Genomic DNA, 21157 nt, shown 5'->3' with positions numbered 1-21157 from the left:
CACCGCAAAATTTATTGATATAATATTGCATAATATGTAAGCTAGTAAACAAGTCTGAAAACAAATTCGTTTTATTATTTTTTAACATTTTTTTAGAAGAAGAAGAATAAGAAATATTTATACAGTTACGTACAGCGAATTGTTGAGTGAATGTTGCGAGTTAGTATAAATATATATTTATGAATTCATTACGTGCCTCTCCTAGTTATTTGCGATTTCCTTTTTTCTAAATAAATTAGTCAGTTATTTTGAATAACTCAAATATAATATAGAGTTCAAAGCAGTGTCACAAAACTCAGTACAGTAAATATTACTATATGGATAGAGAAGACCTCCATTATTTAATGATTCGCAAATTCACATCATAATTATCGAACTATAACTGACGCGACGCAGAGAAATTGGTGATAAATACCACAAAAAAAAAAACATATAAAATACGAAAGAAAAATTGGAAAGAATTATCTTTATAGAGATCCTGAAAGGTACAGTAGAAAAATAATAATTTAGTTCCTATTCAGTTATATGTATGTTTATCTAGCAATGAAATTTAGAATTCTTATAAATTATTTTATATATATTATTCTCTTTCACCCCGTAAATTACTTACCTTGTGATTATTGTCAAATAAACACGATACCCGTGTTCTCTTTAAAACAATCATATACTTGTGTAAACTAAACTTTAGACCCAAAAACATAATCCGGTGGTGATAACGTGTGGGTTTCCTCTACGTCTAAAGCAAACCTTTAACAAATCGATCCGATGTAATCTTCATATATGTATGTATATTTTCTCACATCGAAATCGGACTTGTGAAAATCTGATGTTTTCTAAACTTGATCAATGATTGTAAACTCAGGGAGTGTTAGATATAAAGAAAATACTTCGAAACAAAATCGCAAATAATAACGTCCGTTGTTTGAACCTAAAAATATGAATATTTAAGAAATAAATACTAGTTTGTTAGGGTAATATATTGTTTAATCACTCGCTATTCAATACTGTAAAAAATCTGACGGAAAAATACTATATTGCAGTTTACATAAAAAAATATACTATTTTTGAAAACTAAAAGCATTTTTATTGACAATTTTACAATTCAGGCGTCTACAGTCTAAAAAATATATATGTATAAATGTACTAACACACAGAAAGATCGAGAAAAATCTACTAAATGTTTGTGTGAAAAAATAAATTGAACTAGGCAATAAATAAAAATTACGCTTTTACTGAAGCTATAGTCATAAAAAATTAAATGAAAAATGGAATTGCATAATTTAGCACTACTATTGAAGCGATCTATACTAAATTAGTAAAATACATATTGTTTATAACGCAATGCATATATTTATTTATTTAAATATTTTATTAGTGTTTTTAATGGTTTTGTCTATACATTACATGGTTGTTTTAATGTGTTCAAAGCGATTTCTCCAGAGATCATACTTTATTTTAAGAGAGAGAGATCCACTTTTCGTATTTATGGCTATATATGTATACTTTTTCAAACTACAGATATCTACAGTTTTATATGGATGAGTGTATATTATATAACAGTTACAAATGAGTTAGTGGGTTGCCAGTTGTTTAAAAAAATTTTCTAATTTTTAGCAAAATATTGTTAATAAAAAAATAAAAAGTTGGAAATATTTTTGTGGTAGTTGCCACTTTTTGTTGATGCTAAAATTTTAAAAAATGTTGTTTCAGTACAAAATTTAAGAAAAATTAATCAATACAACAAATATTAATATAGTATAGGATATAGAGCCCTTTAAAAAGAAATAGAACCGCCAAATGCCAGAAGAATTTCTAGACAAATAAAGTGATACTTGTCACTATTGTACATTAGCAAGTTCTTTTACGAGTATATATGTACTTATGAAGTATTTAACCTACAATTTTACTCATACATATATGTATGTATGTATGTACGCATCTGTACTTCTCTGCTCTTCTTAATTAAATTGTTTATTGGGTTATTAGTCTAGCATATTTCCTAAGACTTCTCGTGTTACGCATTTTTGACACATTTACGTACGTACAAACTTGACCTTGCCCAGTAATTAAGTACTTTACTATGACTTCTTTAACTTTTTTGTTTACTACTTGCAGACAAGTAAACATGTGAGAGCTAACTATATATAGATATATAAATAGTTTTAAATTATTATATATGTATATGTATATCTACATTTTAAATTGCTGACACCGATATTTTATGGCTGTCATTTTCGAAACAAATGTTCCACTAAAAAACACTAAATATTTTTCAGAATTATTAGCGCGCCGGTTTTATGCGCTTTTATCTATTTTTATTTCGGCGTATGTTGTTTTATTAGCTACAAATTGTTGTTTGTTTCTTTTAAATTTTCATTAATTATCTAAATATACATACATTCTTTTGTATTTCTGTATCTATGCTTCAACTTGTAATTTATTGTTGTGGGTGTGTTGCTTTGAGTATATTCTTTACTAAGTTTTTTTTTTATTTTTTGTTCCTCAATGAATATTGTCTGGAGTCTTTAGAAAATTTTGCTAAATTGTATACTGTTGTTGTTATTACATCACATGTTATTTTTACTATCGTGTTTTTTAAATTTTTTCACTATTTTCTTATAGAAATTATATAGTTTTAGTTGGGAAATTTTTATGTTTTTGTTATATCTAACACCTGCTACACTCAAAAAATGCCTTCAAGAGCAGTAATTCCGAAAATTTTCTGTTTGACTTTTTTATATATGTACATATCGCTCATTTACTTGAATAGTGTCACAACGCAAAAAAGTCGATTTTTCAGGAGAGCGATTTAAAGTTTTCAATTGTCTCTTATTTAGCAAATATAAACAAATTCCAACTGTTTATTGACAAATCTAGTGGCCTGTAATATATAAAATACAATGTTGAGCATAAATGGACCACATAGAGTATACTAATGCTTTTTCTTGGGCATAAATGTGACCCATTTTGAATTATGTCGTTATTTGTGAAAAATATAAATCAATTTCGCCGTCTTAAGTCAAACGTGTCGTTTTTGTTGAAAAAAATCAATACGAAAAATTTAATTACTTTTCACCAATATCGTTGTAATACAAAATATGTCGTTCTTTCTGAAAAGAAAACCAAATTCACACTATGACAATATGTGTTGTAACACAAAATATGTCTCTCTTTCAGAAAAAAATCCATGCCTAATTCTGGCACAACTGAGAAGTGTCGTTATTGTGGTTAAAAAATAATGCAACTTAACAAGTTTAATAACGGCACATTCTTATTTCACGGTTAATTTTTCTACGGATCGGAATGAAATTTTTTTACAATATGGACGCTGAAATTGCGCACATTTCTTCATACCCAACTCAAAAATCGTGTTTTTTGAGTTGTGACACTATTCAAGTAAATGAGCGATATGTATATTGATAAATTGTAAAAAGTTCATTTCAATTATTAATTCAAATTAGTTTCATAAGCAAATATTCAAATACTACCTGAAAGCCTGACTTCCAAATATTTAAAAATATTTAATTTTTTTTAACTGATTAGGCTTTTTGTTCGTATATTATTATAATTTGTACATATAGTTTATGTAATAAAATAATAATATTAGACACAAAATATATTTTTTAAATTGATTTATTTTGATATTCTATGCAGTTTGCTTTTGGACGATACTAATATCATATATGTATCTAGGAGGCATACTATTTATCTGCTGTGATATTTGCCAGTCATATGTAGTTGAATAGGCCTCTGTCTTAAAGATTGATTCATATAACGATGAATCGAACTCTTTCGCCTTCATTATAAGAAAATCTTCAAATCTTCGTTGGGAAATTTGAATATGGAACTCTTGAATATAATATTGAAATAGTATTTAATGACAAAATCAATTACGCATCAAATGCAAATTATTTTTCATTATAGTTCTCATAGCAATTATATGCTACTTCATCTCATTTTAAATCATCTGTATAAATTTTAATTACTCTTAGCTGCGTTGAACCAAACGTGCATAGTTTTGAAAACATATTGAATTAATCCAAACTTCAAACTAATGATATACTGTGTTCATCGTGGTTCAAATATTAATCTATTCATATTCGCTGTTCGTTAATATCAGTCGATTATGTCCACATACTAGTGACTTAAGCTATCCCCTGACATGACACAGTTGATCGGCAATAAAACACTTTAAGCACTATGCTGCAGAAATATTGAAATTGCAGTGCTTTCACTTACCTTCACTGCTAACTCGATATGATGGAAATCACTGTAATTCAACTACAATATTTCAACTACTGTATAAACCACTAGCAAATATCACTGCAAAAAAAAAATAGGTTAATAAAAATGAGTTTTCACTAATTAATTTACTAATTGATGAATGAAAGCGAATTACAAGTAGCTTTATATTAGCAAAGGCAGTTATTCTACACTACTATATAAATATACTATATGACTTTATTACAGGAATAAAAAAAGCAAAGCAGTATAAATAATATTTAAAAAAATAAATTAATAAAATAAATCGTTTTAGCAAAAAAAAAATGAAAATTTTTGTCTACAAAATTATTATTAATTAGCGCTATACTAAAGATACGCTACAAATGTGTTTTAATTAAGTCTGTTTAGTGGTAGATACATTTGCTTGTTACAGTTTTACTAATAACTTTTGCATTACTACCGTTAAATACTGGATATAAGCAATGCACAAGGAAAGTACAATAAATGAAAGAAAAGTGATTTTGCAGCAATTACAATTACACACAATATACGGTTATTTTGCTAAACTTTCAATGATATTTACGTAACAGTTATTGCAAACATTACTTACTGCTACTGATATTTGTTTACTTTTATTGCATAGAACATTTTAGTAAATATTGATGACTACCACTACATTACAAAATTTTACTTGATTCGCTACTTTTACATATATTTGTATACATACATACATGTATGTCAACATTTTACATAAAACATTTGCTACATTTACAGTTAACAATTTTAATGCAACTTTTACATTGTTATTTCAATGCTGCATATATGCAGATTAACACAATTTTAAGCATACATTTAGGCGCACATGCCATACGCTACCTGTTGCTCACATATATTTCTGCTTCGCGCACACACATATTCTTTATATATATATAAGCGCTATGTTTAGCAAGTAAATAAACACCGTTATGTATTTTATTCAAATTTCTTCAGCATTATATATTCTTTATTCTTCATACGTCATCGATACATGTATATGTATTGGTATAGGTATAAGTGAATGCTTGTACAGCTAGAAAAGGAACGAAATCAATTTAATATAATTTTTTCATAAACATTTTTTTATATATGTAAATGCGTGTATATAGACGCACAATTCATAATACGATTGAGCTGAAAGGTTATACATTACCTACATGCATAAATACACACTTATATACTATTATATATGTATATGTATTTGAAGTATGTAATCAACACTTGCTACATATGGCTTAACGCTAAGTAACTAAGGCTAAATTATATGTCCCTTTTTGGTTTGTTTGTTTGTATATATAGAAAGGGCATAATCGTTTCATATATATGCATGTATGTATAAAGACTACATTACAAAACTAAGTATATATGTATGTAAATTTAAATATAATTTTTTTTTTAATTTTTTTTTGTTTTTTGTTTTTGTATACATATAAAGTTACATATATATGTTGATACATTGTGTATTTCTGCACTTACATTATAAACAGTAAATACACTAAATCACAAGCTTAATGTAATATATAAGTATGTATATACAAATACATATACATACAAATGTATATATGTTTACTTGGAAAATGTATAATTTCCGCTTTTAACAGTTTTCAATTTTAATTTTTGTTTTTTAAATTTTTATAATTTTGTTCAATGTCTTCCACATATGTAGTATATATACACAAAACATATAAAATGCACACCACTTCGATTATATATGTATGTGCAAAAATTTGTATATTATTTAAACAAGAAAAAAACACCAACAATTTCCGATTACAAAGTTGAAAAATGGAAGATTCCAAAACGTCAACTATTCAAAAAATTGTATGTATTTGTTTGCAGAAGTTTACACTACATTTATATAAATAGTAACTACTGTATATGCAGTGGAAAGCACAGTTGAGTATATCATTTAACATACTTTGTTTCATACAATAACTATTTAAACGAGTACAGTGTTATATGAAACAACTAGAGAATGTTCTCGAAAACACTTATGCTGTATAAATTAAAATACCTAGTTCATTTGTGTATCGAGAAATTTCACTGTTTGCTGATATTATTTCTCAGTACTAATACATATATAATTTACCTTTATGTAGTATATAAAAAAGCTTGTATATTTCAGGGAATTCTTTTATAGAGTTGACTAAAAGCAACAAAAACATTTCGGCGATGAGGATTAAGTAAAATATAAACAAGTTAGGCAGCACCTTCTTGCTTGCTATACGAATTCTCTTTGCTTATGCCAGTCTATTTGATTTATACCAGTTGTTAGTTCGATTCACTAACTCTGCGGGGTTTGACGAATCGAAGACAGTTCAGACTAACGGGTGATTTTTTTGAGGTTAGGATTTTCATGCATTAGTATTTGACAGATCACGTGGGATTTCAGACATGGTGTCAAAGAGAAAGATGCTCAGTATGCTTTGACATTTCATCATGAATAGACTTACTAACGAGCAACGCTTGCAAATCATTGAATTTTATTACCAAAATCAGTGTTCGGTTCGAAATGTTTTTATCGACAAATTTTGTTCAGCGATGAGGCTCATTTCTGGTTGAATGGCTACGTAAATAAGCAAAATTGCCGCATTTGGGGTGAAGAGCAACCAGAAGCCGTTCAAGAACTGCCCATGCATCCCGAAAAATGCACTGTTTGGTGTGGTTTGTACGCTGGTGGAATCATTGGACCGTATTTTTTCAAAGATGCTGTTGGACGCAACGTTACGGTGAATGGCGATCGCTATCGTTCGATGCTAACAAACTTTTTGTTGCCAAAAATGGAAGAACTGAACTTGGTTGACATGTGGTTTCAACAAGATGGCGCTACATGCCACACAGCTCGCGATTCTATGGCCATTTTGAGGGAAAACTTCGGAGAACAATTCATCTCAAGAAATGGACCCGTAAGTTGGCCACCAAGATCATGCGATTTAACGCCTTTAGACTATTTTTTGTGGGGCTACGTCAAGTCTAAAGTCTACAGAAATAAGCCAGCAACTATTCCAGCTTTGGAAGACAACATTTCCGAAGAAAATCGGGCTATTCCGGCCGAAATGCTCGAAAAAGTTGCCCAAAATTGGACTTTCCGAATGGACCACCTAAGACGCAGCCGCGGTCAACATTTAAATGAAATTATCTTCAAAAAGTAAATGTCATGAACCAATCTAACGTTTCAAATAAAGAACCGATGAGATTTTGCAAATTTTATGCGTTTTTTTTTTTAAAAAAGTTATCAAGCTCTTAAAAAATCACCCTTTATTTTATAATGGTTTATACTTAAAAAAAATTGTTTTTAATTTCAAATTCATTCCTCCATTGAAAGTCTATCCTCCACGAAAATTGTATTGAAACTCCTTAAACTGGTATAATTGGTAAAAGTATTCCAAATTATAGTCTATTTAATTGGAAAATGGTCAATATATAATTCAGTTTGGAAAACTATTGTCAAAAAAAATACTCCTAGTTTTTCGATTAGTCCATTAATCTGAGTTCAAAAACTGGTATAAGAGGCTAAATAAGTCAAGTGGATTATAGATGTTTTTTTTTAATTCTTTTGTGTCCACCGGCCTTAGAACTTCTTTATATATTTTATGTATGTCGAGTTTTTAAATATGGAAGTTTGCCTATTTTTCACCATACTCTTGGTCATTTGCTCATATCAACAAATTTTATAAGCCTCAACTACTAACAATAGTCGTTTTCGATTCGCTTCTTCTCACAAGCAATCTACAAACAAAATCAAAATGTCTATGTATCATTAAGGTGGTTTAGCTGTTATAAATATTTTATGAGAATTATATTATATAGATATTATATTATATAGAATTAATTGTTTTTTGATTAACCAACTTCCAAATTTTATCGGAAAGCTACTTACCTTTAATGCTTGCTTAAGAGTTTTTAATACTGATCTGCACATTTTTGAAGGGATTGATATTATAATAATTTATCCTCCCGCTTTATATGATTGTGTGTTTGTACAATATATAATTTTTTCTGATATGTAAAATTAATTTGTAGCTCTTCGAATTTTTGTCTTTTTTTTATTTTTATTTAGTTTAATCATTTTACATTTAATTATGTATATCGAGTAACAAATGAACAAATTTTATTAGAGCAATACTTTTAAAAGGGGCCAAATTAGAGGGAGACTGGCGCATGTTTTTTTGTTTAGGATTTTACTTTGAAGCCTTTTGGAAAACATATTTTTTTATAAAACCTTTTCTGTGTGTTGAATGATTTGCCTGGTTAATGGCATTGAAAAGGAGCATAAATAGCATGTAATATTTATTTGTATTTTTTTCAATATAATATTGTTTACTCTTTTTTGATATCCTTTCATTTATAGCTTAAAACTAACTTATAAATATTTACTGGTATGTATAAGTTATACACAGTTCACTTATTTTATCGTTTATTCAAATCAATTATTGAACGTTTTGGAATTGAAATTAAAATGAATTATATATTGTGAGCTTATAACATTTAATAATCTATAACAAAATAGCTTTAACTTAGTTTAAGTATATTTCCAAGAAACGAATTGCTTTAATTATTGTATTATATTTTCTTTAAATTTTATCTCATGACTTATAATGCCCAGTTTACACTGAGCAAACTACTATAAATATCTACCATTTCCAAGCTCTAATATATATTTTTTCACCAACTGATTTTTCCTTTCTGTTCTGAGACCTCAACTGCACTGTTATAAACCTTTAGTATGAATGTAGGATTATTAGTTAGTAAAAATATGCAGTTAAATTTTTCCAGATATGGTTGTCGGTTGTATTTTTATATAGTATGTTATAGTGTATGTAGTTGAATTTGTGTCGCGCAGTGTTTCTTTGAATTAATGTCGCGTCTACACTTCAGTACGCATTGATATCGTAATATTGTTACCAAGTAATTGACAATGATAATAGAGAGATGTATTTTCAAATACTGTATGGATTTCTCGTTATTTACATACATACATTTGCCGTCAGCTTGAGTGAGTGTGTTTAAACATTAAACATGAACAATCTGAGAAAAAAATTATACAATTGTAAACCTTTGAAACAAAAACACCAAAATGCTGTATAAAGGACTATAAAATATTAAAGAAAAATATCTTAAAGCCAAGCCGAAAGCTCTTTTCGGGTCGAAAGTAATTACTAATTTGAAAAAAAAAAATATATATATTTATGTAGATTAACCCTCAAAAAAAGGTTCTACCAGTCTTGGGAGACTACAGACTATAGATGACTGACTACAATTCTGTATGAAAATTATATATACGTAATACTTTTGGTATACCTAAGTCAAAAACAAAACTTACAGCAAATAACTGTTTATATGTAGACTTAATTAAAAAAAAATTCATGCCTTCTAAGTTTTTTAATTTACGAGAAAATTTATTTTTTTATCATTTTATATATATCTAGTTTGCTCACTAATTACTAATTAATTAAATACCGTCATATAGGAAGACCTTTTGTTTATACGATTTATACGTTTGAGTATACAATTTTCTCAGTAATATTCACAAGTATATATATGTAAACCGTTAATTTTTTTTTATTCTTTAGCTAAGTTAATTTTAATTTTTTTTCTAAAATTTTCGTTGTTACTTTGCATTCAGTCAGAAATTAACTTCAAATCAATATAACTGCTTTAATATACGTATATATATATATATATATATTTTTTTTTTTGAAGACATTACTTTAATTTTTTTTTTTATTATATTTGATGCATGTCCATAAGTATGTTTGCATATGAAGAAGGCCAATATATTTGCACAACACTTTACGTTGATATTATTTTGTTTTGTTTACCGAATTGTTTTTGTTTTGTTTAGTTTTTAATAAAACTTCTGTTTATCTTAAGTTTGTATATCAATTTGAGGATTTTGAGGTTATTTACGTTTTCAAATTCAAAATTTTTAGCTTTTGAGAGATATGTGTTAGTACATACTATTTCATTAACTTCAATTTACAGCATAGTCATACATTTTTTTCATAACCAGAGTATAAAGTTAACTCTACCTAAGCGGTATTCTGAATTCTATTATTTTTGATTAAGAGTTAGATGGCCTATCTAAACATCACTGGGATACTCTATAAACTTGGCTGTCTGAGTATAGTTTATTATAAAATGTTTGTATGAAGTGAGTTGTCGAACAAATACAACATCGACTTCAGTGAAATAAAAAAACATATCTGTTTGTGAATTTAAGCTGATTGTATTTAAAGTGATAATGCCTCGTTTCAAATTGAGATTCTAAAACAATTTCAACATTTTAACGAAACTACTTTTGAACTATTAGTAAATTTTTTTTTAATTATGAGAAGTTTTTTCATGTCAAAAGAGTAAGTATTCTTTTTTTTTTGAATTTCAATGAAGTCGCTGTGTGTTTTAGAATGATTTCGTAATACCACCGATAAAATCGTCCATTCGTCCGTTTGTTGTATACATATTTTTATGTGCCAATATCTATATGCATATGTCGTAGTAACCTGAACAATTTCATAAAGGTTTCATAACTACTTTACATGTGGTTCCATAATTAGTTCCACTATCTACTTACTTTCGTAAGATTTAATTGTTATGATTATTGTTTAAACTACTACCGCCCTTAATTTATTTTTGTTTTTACATTTAAGTATTTTTCTGAACTCGTTTATTTGTTTCAAAAACTAGTTTCCAATTTATTTTATAACCTATAAATGTTTTCTTCTAAATACTGTTAGGTCATCTAATATTTTCTTGAAACACAGTTGAGCTTATTGTCATACGATGTGATACTATAGTAAAGTTTTAATTTGTTTTTCTTTTTTTTTAATAATTTGGGGCAATGCACAAGTGGAAATGGGTTTTTGTAACTATGTACTTTTGTATATATTTTAATATACTGTGAAAATCTATAGTTTAGTTATTTTTTTATGTTGCTGTTGTTTTTGAGCAATATTAAGGATAATATTTGTCATATATATATAAATATTATTATGTATAATTATGTTTCGAAAATGTTGTATGTCATCTACTCTACAATTTTCTTGTGAAAATAGCCAAAATGTTTTGATATAGTTTAACGGTATAATGAAAGTAACTGTATGGAATATGGATAATTTATTTATTTCTTAAATTTTTCCATACTCCAACTAAACTACTATTTCTTATATGAATGAAATTATAAGGGAGATAAATTTATGAGAATATTTTCATATTTGGTTGTTGAAGACTTAAATATTGTTTTCAAAGTATATATTTGATGAAAATTGATATTTTTTCAACCATATGCAAGTAGCTAATCTATGAATATTATTATTATATTAAAGCAAGCAAGTCTAATAAATGCTTTTTGGGGTTGCAAAATATTTTTTTATTTAAATAATTTTTTAAATCTAGTTTTTATGAAACTACTACTCGTAATATAAATATGTAATGCATTGTTCGAAGTGGAAATTGGATGCAACTATGTGGAAAAGTCTTTTATCTAATCTTTTAAGAAAAATTTGTACTAAAATATTTAAAAAAAATATATATATATATACATATGTCAAAGCTTTTTTTCAAAATATTTTCATAGTTTAATTTTTTAACTTTTATACCAAAATCATCTATAAATGAACAAAATTAATATATATTGTATATACTATGATGAGTAGTGTGGTTAACCATTTTCACTTTGGAGAAATTTCTTTGTCTTCAGAAAGTAGAATACCACTTCGGTTAGTCATCGCGCTTTCTCCAATAATTCGCCACTTTTTACCACTCGTGAAGGTTATTCTATGTTTGATTAATATGATTTGCTTATAGAAAAATCTGAATATCTATATTTCCATATTCTATAAATAATTGGGATTATATAAACAGGCATGCCTAACTTTCAAACTATCAAAAGTAACGGAGCTATATTAGAAAAAAAAAACGAACGGTTTACAATATACAGTGAGCTATTACAACTAAATCGAAACAAACTTTAGCCAGCGAAAAGAGCTTTTGACTTCGGCTTTAAACGAAAATGGCATAAAAATGCTAAATTTTTAAAAACAAGAAAATATAATAAGAGAAAATATTGTATGGGTATTTATGTATGTACATATTGAAATAAATAAAAAACTCAAAAACGTAAGAGTAAAATGCAGCTGAATATAATTAATAAAAAATATTTTTATTATGAAAATATAAAAGATAAATTTTTTTATAAAAAAACAAATATTTTTTTTTTTTTTAATTTGCCAAAAATTAATTGTAAAGACATCAACAATATAAATTATATTAGAAATTTTATAAATGTTTTTTTTTTTTGTGTTTTACATTTGTTATTTGTATTTATATTTTTTGTTCTTAATTATATTATAAGCTATTAAAAAAAATAACTTAAAACTACAAAAAATATTTTTAACTTAAATTATATGAGATCATTCTGTTTTGTGAATATTTTATTGGAGTTTGATGTGATATATAATTCAAAATATTTAAAAAAAAATATATATATATTTTGATGTTATAATAATAATAAGTTTTATCAAATGACTTTTTGTTTGAGCTGATAAAAATGTATTAATTTAAATACTAAAATGTGGCAAGAATTAAGTTAATAAAAAACTATCAAATAAAAGTTATTATTTTCCATTAAATAAAATTATATAAAATAAATTTGTTTTCATGACTTAATGAGTTGAAAAAAAATGTCAATGAAAAATTTCCATTACACAAATTTAATATTATGATTTATATTTATACAAAAATCATCTTTAATATTTATAACTTTTAAAAACTGTTTAATTTGAGTAAAAATTGTTATTTTGCTATTTTTGAAAAATATTTTAGATATTTTTTTTCCTTATAGCTCTTGATTTTGGTCTCCATAGTGTTTTTCTCGCTCTCAAAATGGCACTTTTGAATTGAAATTATTTATGATTTCGACACAGTGTAATTCACATACATATATATGTATGTGGATATGTAAAAAAAAGTATACCGAATACAAATTTGAGAAGTATTGTAAAAAAAATCATGTGTTTTTAAAATAATATATCAAGTCTTAAATTTTTTGTTTAAGTCATAACAAAACGTTTTCAATGCCTCATTGAGTATAAAATTGTTTGTAAAAAATAAAAAATTTCACTTAAATAATAATAAAATGCAGTGTTTTCATAACGCTGTTCTGTTAAAAAAAAATTATATATTGATATTAGGTCACAAGTCTTCGAATGTCTTACGGTGCGTTTTGTGGAATGTCTTTGGTTTAAAATTGAAATAATTTAAATTTTAATAATAAATATATATATAATAATTTTTTATGATTTTAAAAAGCACAAAATAATATTTAAAACAAATAAATAAAAATAATAATAAAAAAAAAATATAATAATAATAAAAAAAAAAATATAAAAAAAAACAAAACATCAATAAATACATACATAAAAACTAGATTATCTAAAATAAATACTTTTTAATTAAAACTAATTTGTACAGAACCAAAAATAACAATATACATATGCAACAAAGTGTTAGTGGCAAGTAGCTACGGTTTTTTTTTTTTTAAATCATATAATTATGTAACTAATGCTAAAACTCGCACAAATGTATGCTTTCAAACGACTACGCTAATTCTATCAAACTAAATACTACTAGTACTAAGGTATATAAAATTGTTTTTATTATTTTTTGTTCGACCTAACAACCTATTTGAGGTTAGTGGCATTATTGATTGTTGATATATTTTTTTTCTTTCTGAAAAACTTCAAAATTATTTGCAAATGAATAAAATGAATTATGAATGCTTTAAACAAAACAAAAAAAAAATTATAGTAAATATTTTTTGTATTCAATTTTAATAATTCTATATTTATAAGGAATTTTCAGTATATTTTTGTTTAAATATTTGTTCTCTAATAATTTATTAAACTAATTTTTCAATAAATATTTTTTGTAGAAATTATTAAAATTATTATTTTTTTCAAATATTGTTTTTAACTGTTGTGTTTTAAAAATAAAAAAATTAATTTAAAAATTCTTCAATATTATGAAAATTTCCAATTTTTTTGTTTTAATATAAAAGAATAATATTTAATTGTTATTTTTTTCGCTTATATCAAATATTCACCAACTCAAATAGGTTGTTTTGTCGAAATTTCACAAAATTACAATTAAATGTATCATATTTTATAAACATACTTAGCACTCACTGGCATGCGTCCTTTGGTGCTGCTGGGCGCCGCAAACTGCTCCACTACGACTGCATTAATTATTTTTTTATATCATTTTATTTAAATACTTCCTTTTGCTTTCGGAAAGTGAAAATACCAATATACATAACTATATATATATATGTATTAAATGTAATTTACAAACTGCACTCATTTCGCACATTACTCTACAAAATTTTATGAATATTTGCTCAGGATTCCAACGCCTCTACAAGTAGATACTTATTATTCCATACATATGCAATAAGTACATATTATGAACACTTACCTTTCACACGCCACTGCTGCTGCTGACAAAAGTTTAATGGAGCAACAAAAGCTAATGCAATAATTTTCACTATGAATTACATACTCAAATGGGATATACATATATTCAAAAAATGTCGTTCACCAAATTTCGGTTTTTCAATACTAAAAATACTAAAGAGAAAATGTTAAATTGTTTAACAACACAACAACAACAGCTAAATAAATAAAATATATATATGTACAGTAGGCCAAACAGACAACAACAGTATGTATGTAGGAGACAAACATACAACTAAGGAATTATATATGCTTGTACTTCAGTCTAAATACCAAAACAAATCACTAATTATTTTTTTTTTTACAAATATACGATTAATTGTAATAAAAACACAGTACAAAATTACATTTTCGCTTTTATTAATTTGCTGCTTAATATATATAAATATAACTATATACTTTATATATATATATGTATATATATATACTAGAGAGTATGTATATATGTATGTGATAGCCGTAATTATAAATTGGCAATTCAATTTGAATGCAAATATATAGTATTGTATGTACTCAATAATATAATTAACGCACGAAATATGTATGTAACTATGTAATTATGTAATTTAAATATATGTTTACTTTTTTTTGTTTTAGCCAAATTGTACAGAACTAGTACATAGGTAGTGTATGGTATTAGGTATGTTGCTTCAAATAAATGTAGTAGGTCTTTTGCATACTTTTTCGCTAAAAATTTATTTCACAATAATTTCCACAAATTATTTACAATGCATAATAATAGACGAGTACTAAAGAAATCCAATCAAATTAAATAAGAAACATTTCAATTCATACAACAAAAATACTTTCGTGAAAAAATCATATTCAATGCATATATGTATGTAAGTAAAACTAAAACTAGAAACAAATACAATAAATGTGTGAGTAAATACTAAAAACTAAATTTTACAAATTAAAAAAAAAACTAAAAATATTTTCGGTTTTGTTATGTTTAGGTATAAACCAAAAACTAGACATGCAGACACGTTTTTTTTTTATCAGTTTCTAATTCAAATCATAATACATATGCTTGGATATATATTGTATGTGTGTATGCCATTATTAGTGGCAAGTAATTTTTTCAAAACTAAAATTAAATGATTTAATTAAATTGAAAATTTTGGTACTACTATACTAAACGAGAATTTCAAATTGATTACTTTGTAAGTGCTTGTTTGAGTTAGCGGTGAAAGTTATGGTGTATATGTATATATTATAGGTGATTTTCGATTGTACTTAACCTAAAATTATTTTATATTACTAAAAACATTTTTATATGTATTAGAACTAAATGTGAGCATGAGAGTGCAGTGGTTGACAGAAAAATAGCAGTTTTGAGTAGAAAAATGTTGGCGTTGAACAAATAATCGTAACTTTTCTTCCGTTTTTTAAAGTTAGATTTGTATCTTAAAAGTTAGGTTACAAAAAAAACGAACTGCTTAATTTTAGTACTAAATTTCTTGACGAAGTACTAAATTATTAAATTTCCATTTGCAGTACTAAAGAGTGCTAAATATCAATTAGGTAACTTCATACAAAACAGAACGTATTAGTAATTCTTTCAATTTAGTACTCTGAAGCACATTATGCCACGTTGTGTCAAATATAGTAAGCAAGAAATATTATTTGTTACTCAATTTATCTTTTAGTACACAATAAGGATATTCTCAAGAGACCAAAAAAAAAAAAAAAGATTACTAAATTTTTGAACTTATTTTCAATGCAATTTTGAAATGAAACTAACATTTTTAGTAACAACTTTTATTTAGAATATTTCTAATCTTTAGTAATTCGTAAGTGCAAAAAGATTTTCGGAAAAAATGTTTTACTAAACATTGTGTTAATTTTTAAATAAAGATTACGTTTGCATAAAAAATATTTTTCTGAAAAGTCAGCCAATTTACATGCAGCTTTCCAAAGAATAATTTGTTCAACACCATCACCTACAGAGCAAAAAAATAAAAAAAAAAACAAAATTTCAAAATAAAATATTTCTGCAAAAATTAAAAAAAAAAAATATAAAGAAATTATATAATTTAAGCAAAATATAAAAGAAACTAGTGCAAATAAAAACAAAAACAAAAACATAAACAAATAGGAATTGAGAGAAGAAATTACAGTTTTAAATGGAGCAGAATAAACTTATCAAATATAATGATGTAGTTTTTTCATTTCAAAAAACTCTGCTTAAATGCTTTTGAAAATTCAAAATTAAATTTTTTTTTAAATTTTGTAAATTTTAATTTTTTAATTTTCATTAATTTTTTTTTTTTGATACAAATTTTTATTCAATACATTTTTTTATAATTTTATAAATAAACTTTTATTTTTTAATTCTTAAAATTCGCAATTGAAGAGTATATAGTAAATATTTTGAAAATGAAAATGAAAAAACCAACATCATATACCTTTAATGTGTATGTGTATGCGTATGAAGTTGTACATTTTACGTTACAGAACTAACCTCAGTATGCGTGCGCAGGCGCAAGATTAAGCTAGTAATACTTTCTGCTGCTGAAATGTCAAAGAATATTTGTACATTCTGGCAAATTATGACAATTAAAATATTACATAACGTAATTACTACATTTCTATGCTATATATACTATTACTTATGAGTGATTTCAATGTATGTTGATGTGATTACATATGTATGCAATTAAGTGTATGTTGCTACTAGCTAACGTAAAATTAGATTATTTTTTTGTTGTTTAACAAAACAAATTAATTATAATAATAATGTTCAAAGAAATATTTATACGCACTATTTTTTTTTTTTCTTTGATATAAAATATATTTTTTTAGTAAAAATTATTCAATTCGCTTATGAACAATATAATATAAAAGAAAATTATATTAAATACCTGTGCTTACATAAAATGCATAAGTTGTACTAATGCGCTAAGTATATGCAGTGTGAATTCCGCTTGAATATTAAAAAAATATATATATAAATATTACGTTAGACTTCGTGTGCAAGTAAAAATGTTAAATAAAAGCAAAACGTTGTTCACAAATGAGTATAATTAGTTATAAACTTATTTAAAATTTTTTGATTTTTTTAATAATTTTTGGTAATTAAAAAAAAATTATACACTTTCGTTTCAAACAATATTTTTTAATTTAACATTTTCACTAGACATCTTTTGTAGCCTTTCAAGTGTTAAGTACTATAAGTGTTTCAGTGGCAAAGCAAAATCAAAATTTAAAATATTAAAAAATCAGCAAAGGAAATATGAAATATAAAACCAAAAATATTTTAAAATTTTTAAATAAAAATACTAGTAGTAATAATGCAAACTGTACTACAGAAGTGCCAAACAATTGTTTTTTTATAAAAAATAAAATAATAATTAAATTAATAAAATTTCTGAAACAAAAACTAAATAATACACAAAGAAAATTCAATATAAATCAAAATAAATACACTAATGCTTCGTTGAAATTTAAAATATATACGCACGCAGTTTTTACTGCTGTCATTAATTGCTAATATTTATGTATATGCATTTAATAACATTACAATGTACAGTTAAACACTAATGTTATATAAATTATTTTTATATTTTTTTTATAATAAATTCAAATAATAGTTGTGGGCAAGCAATTACAATATTTATGCACTTCATACATATGTATATAAGTATATTTACTAAACTAATTTTTTTTTTTGTTGTTAAAAAAATATTATTACTAAAGGAAAACCAAAAACGAAATTCAATACAAATTTCTAGTATGGAAATGGTAGCAATGCAGTGTTTATGGTTTAAATATTTTATATATAAAATTAAAGTACACTGTAGCTTAATATATATGTATTTAAGCCATGTTTGAAAGTAATTTGTAAGCAACGTATGTGGCAAAATGAAGTGAGGTCTCACGAAATTTTTTGTTGCAATAATTTTGTAGGAAGTAGTAAGGTTGCAATGCAAATTCTTTTTTTAAGCTAAATAGCTTGTTCTTTTGTATTTGTATTTGATTTTAGGCAAATAAACAATATCAAATTCATAAATAAAAGCGCTTTCAAGGGCTGTTTCCAGACTTTATAATATCCAACAAAACAACAGTGTTGGTTTTTTCTTTACACTGCAATTCCAGCAATTTCACCACTTTAGGTGGAGTTCATTTTGTTTGCTGATCGCTTTCGAAAATCAAACAAACAATCGCTTTCAGTATTGAAAAATTAAATCTGTTGAACTCACATATGAACTCTGCATTTAACGCTAAAATTTATGTTTTTTGTTAGAAAATTTCTCACAACTACACTAATTACGCCACAATGCAGTTTGCGGCACACTATATACTATTATACATATATATGTATGTATGTAACTAAGCATGCGTTTTTTATGTAAAACTACTTGTAGGCCATGTAGGTATGTATGTATGTATGTAATTGGCATGTATATAATTATAGTATGTATGTATATGTAGTATGTATTTTTCTTTTTGTTTTGTTGTTGTTGTCATGTTTATCTAAATTAAACGCAATCAAGTCGGTGGTTTAAAATTCTAATTCTCATTATTTTATATAATTATTGTTATATGCAATATTAATGTTATATGGTTTATGATTAGATTAGTACAATTTATATATACTTTGCTTTAATGATAATATCTTTTTGTTTTTTGTTTTTAATAACATTGCCTGCAACTGCATGTTATAAGTTATAACATTTGTAGTTATATTACTGCTAGCGTTTTTTGTTGTTTCTTTTCTTCTTGTTTTTTTTTTTTGCTACTTCTTTTAATGCTCTGCTTCTTCTTATATGCTTAAAATTAAATATATGTATCAATTTTTCAACATTTTTTAATTGTTATAATTTTTTTTTGCCTGGGTACATGCGCTTTTGTTATTTTGGCGCTACACAAATTGCTGCGCACACAAATTTTGTTTTTCTTTTAATTTTTTTTTTGTTGTAATAATACTTAAGAGCGGCATTTGTTTAACAATAACAAATACACAATTTTGCATATATCATTTAGTTTAGTTTTGAAATTGACAAATGAATTTTCAGCGCAATGCGCGCGCAAATCGTAAATTGTTGTTTGCGCTTGTCCGTAATTCTGCTTTGAGTCACTTAAAGCTAAGTACATGTGTATTTTCATTAATTTTTAATTTTATTTTAATCTTTATGCGCATAGCACTGCAGCTGTCTGGCTGCTTAGCGCCTTTACACACTCTAGAGTTTGTCTTTTTTCAAGTAATTAAATAAGATGCTTGCAAGTAATGTATACAACACGAGAATTGTTGCAATTTATGAGTTGTTGTTACCTTTATTACACAACAACAGACCCTTCTTTATTGGCATAAAGCAATTTCGCTTGCCAAAATATTGTAGAACTCTTTTTTTGTTTTATGTTGGCTTACGCTAAACAACTAGCCAAAAAGCGCACACATAACTTGTCTGCTCAAGTGTTAAATAAATTCATATATTATATAATTATAAAGATAATAATAATAAGCAATTTATACACTTTTATAGTGTTCTTTATTCACTTCTCTTTTTTTTCATTTCGTTTAAATATAATTCAAGTTGTTATTGAGAACTTAAAATGTATTATAATGGTTGTGGTCAGCGTCTCAATAAATTAATTAACAAATTCATAACTCACGCATGCCACATAAACAACAATGCAGCGGTTATCACAAATAATGTTGCAACGCACACACACATACAATTTACGGCGTGCGTTTTAAACAAATGTATTTGTGGCGCGACAGCATTAGTGAGCATGACATTGGATTTTCTTTCTATAACTATAAATATATTTGCTTTTTCTTCTGCTTCAATATAGAGTATTTTTTATTTTACTTCAGCACACTCCATTGCTTGGTGAAAAACAAAACAAACAAACAAATAAAAAACGCACAATTCGAATGCTTAAATGAAACCAAATGTGTCGAATGTGTTACGCTTTAGACGTACATGCCCATGCCGTACATTTGACTCCAGTCCACACCCTGAAAGCTGGACATGTCCACATTGGTTAGCGCATAGCTCTGATATGGATTGGCTGCAGCCGCATTCAATGGATTGCCGGCAACTAAGGCGGCCTGTTGAGCAGCGGCCGCGGCGAGCGTATGATGTGATGCCTGTGCTCCATGCGCATTCGCTGCGCCACCGGGGCCGGTAACGGTGAGCGCATTGTGTGCGCTCTGTGCAGCGACGCCTTGTGTATTGGCCGCGTTGTGTTGCTGTACTGCAGCAGCGGCGGCAGCATGGGCAGTATGTTGCTGTTGAGCTGCGGCAGCAGCATTCGCTTGTTGTTGCTGTTGTGCCGCAACATGTTGCTGTTGGGCCTGTACCAAGGCGTTGGCGGCAGCAGCACTCGTCGGTATGGGATATGGTGCATATCTAATTATAATACAAAATTACATTTCA

At 26.3% G+C, this 21157-nt stretch overlaps 2 protein-coding genes across 6 annotated transcripts in view; one reads left to right on the top strand and one right to left on the bottom strand.

The window, feature by feature from the left end:
• LOC105216626 (uncharacterized) overlaps positions 1–21157 on the top strand; it is a 32276-nt gene that overhangs the window by 557 nt on the left and 10562 nt on the right. The gene's annotated exons all lie outside the window — the stretch shown is intronic.
• LOC105216624 (poly(U)-binding-splicing factor PUF60) overlaps positions 8301–21157 on the bottom strand; it is a 337933-nt gene continuing 325076 nt past the window's right edge. For all 5 annotated transcript variants that reach the window (XM_054229247.1, XM_011191216.3, XM_054229250.1 and 2 more), the window contains one exon: positions 8301–21130. In XM_054229247.1, the coding sequence (XP_054085222.1) occupies positions 20692–21130 (439 nt within the window). In that variant the 3' untranslated portion in view covers positions 8301–20691. The remainder of the gene's footprint in view (positions 21131–21157) is intronic.

This window comes from Zeugodacus cucurbitae, chromosome 2, assembly GCF_028554725.1.
Source record: "Zeugodacus cucurbitae isolate PBARC_wt_2022May chromosome 2, idZeuCucr1.2, whole genome shotgun sequence".
Classification (NCBI taxonomy): domain Eukaryota; kingdom Metazoa; phylum Arthropoda; class Insecta; order Diptera; family Tephritidae; genus Zeugodacus; species Zeugodacus cucurbitae.
This window is presented reverse-complemented; position numbering and strand designations above follow the sequence as displayed.